General features: G+C 35.4%; 1 protein-coding gene across 3 annotated transcripts in view; it reads left to right on the top strand.

The window, feature by feature from the left end:
- Positions 1–1,687, top strand: part of LOC106874788 (centrosomal protein of 164 kDa) — a 105,782-nt gene that overhangs the window by 92,797 nt on the left and 11,298 nt on the right. For all 3 annotated transcript variants that reach the window (XM_014922644.2, XM_052975154.1, XM_014922652.2), the window contains one exon: positions 212–386. In XM_014922644.2, the coding sequence (XP_014778130.1) occupies positions 212–386 (175 nt within the window). The remainder of the gene's footprint in view (positions 1–211; positions 387–1,687) is intronic.

Below are 1,687 nucleotides of genomic sequence, written 5' to 3'. Positions count from 1 at the left end.
TATATATATATATATATATATATGCGGTTTCCATCTACCAAATTGACTCATAAGGCTGGCCTGAGGCTATAGTAGAAGACACTCGCCCAGGGTGCTATGCAGTGGGATCGAACCCAGAACCATGAGGTTGGGAAGCAAGCTTCTTACCACACAGCCACGCCTGCACCCATGTATCTTTACTATATATGTTTTTTTTGTTTTTTTTCCACAGCCATATTTGAAGTATGCCAATAGTTCAAGGCCTGTGACTTTTGACCCTGCTTTGGACTTGGAACTGAACACAGATATTGATAATGTTGTTGATGATGATGATGATGATGATAATGGTCTTGATGATACCTTGGAATCAAGCAGTGAAGATGACAGCTACAACAACTTGATTAAGTGTGAGTTCTCTAGAATGTTCTTCCATTACCAGCTGTAATAATACTTGAGGGTCCTTTTGTTTCCTGGATCCTATGATTCTGGGAACTTTGTATGGATGAGGCAAAAAAGTAGTGGTGGTGGCGGCGGTGGCAGCGGTGGCGGTAGTAGTAGTAATTTGCAGATAATTTTGTATATATTTATGTAATTTTCACTTGTCTTGCCCGCATGCGTTTTGTTACTTCGCTAAATTTCCTTTCAGAACAATTCGGTCTTAGTAGACACATTACATGTGATCTTCTTCTAGCACATTAACAGTCCACATAGTGGTCTCCTTTATATATACATATACAATAATCCTTTGAGATCTCAGATATTTTTTCTGAATCTGCTTGTTCCCTGGTATTAAATTGATATTAATTAATATCCAATTTTTTTACCCTAATGTTTTTTATTTAATTAACCATAACCACTTTCTCAAAGTTGGTATATTCGATGCAGAAACCATTTTCTGCACAGATATTCCCGGGTTTAGCGCGTCAAAACAAAGACTTTTGAATCTTACCATAAATATAATGAACAGAACTGTGTACACGTGCTTCATTCGTGGGGAACAACTAGTATACGATTCTGAGAATTATATTTATTTAGCGGTCTGTACTGATGAGAAACAGATATTTTAGATAAGAAAATGTTCATTTCAAAACTAGTTTGTGGATAATTTTGTATATGTTTATGTAATTTTCACTTGTCTTGCCCGCATACGTTTTGTTACTTCGCTAAATTTCCTTTGAGAACAATTTGGTCTTAGTAGACACATTATATCATCATCATCATCATCATCGTTTAACGTCCGCCTTCCATGCTAGCACGGGTTGGACAATTTGACTGAGGACTAGTGAAACCGGATGGCAACATCAGGCTCCAATCTAATTTGGCAGAGTTTCTACAGCTGGATGCCCTTCCTAATGCCAACCACTCAGAGAGTGTAGTGGGTGCTTTTACGTGTCACCCACACGATATATATATATATATATATATATATGTATACATATGATGATGATATATATATGTATATATGTATATATACATATGATAATTGACATACATATATACATATATGGATCAAAACAGTTTGATTCAAATTCGCTGGTACTCTTTACTTTCAAGTGTGATACTAGTTGCCAGCCATTTTGAATTTAAATTCAAATTCAAAATAGCTGATGACTAGCATCATACTTGAAACTCAAGAATACCAACGAATTTGAATCAAACTCTTTTGATCCATATATGTATGTATATATGTATGTATGTATGTCATTAT

This window comes from Octopus bimaculoides, chromosome 20, assembly GCF_001194135.2.
Source record: "Octopus bimaculoides isolate UCB-OBI-ISO-001 chromosome 20, ASM119413v2, whole genome shotgun sequence".
Taxonomy (NCBI): domain Eukaryota; kingdom Metazoa; phylum Mollusca; class Cephalopoda; order Octopoda; family Octopodidae; genus Octopus; species Octopus bimaculoides.
Note: the sequence above shows the minus strand (reverse complement) of the source record. Positions and strands in the feature narration are given on the sequence as shown.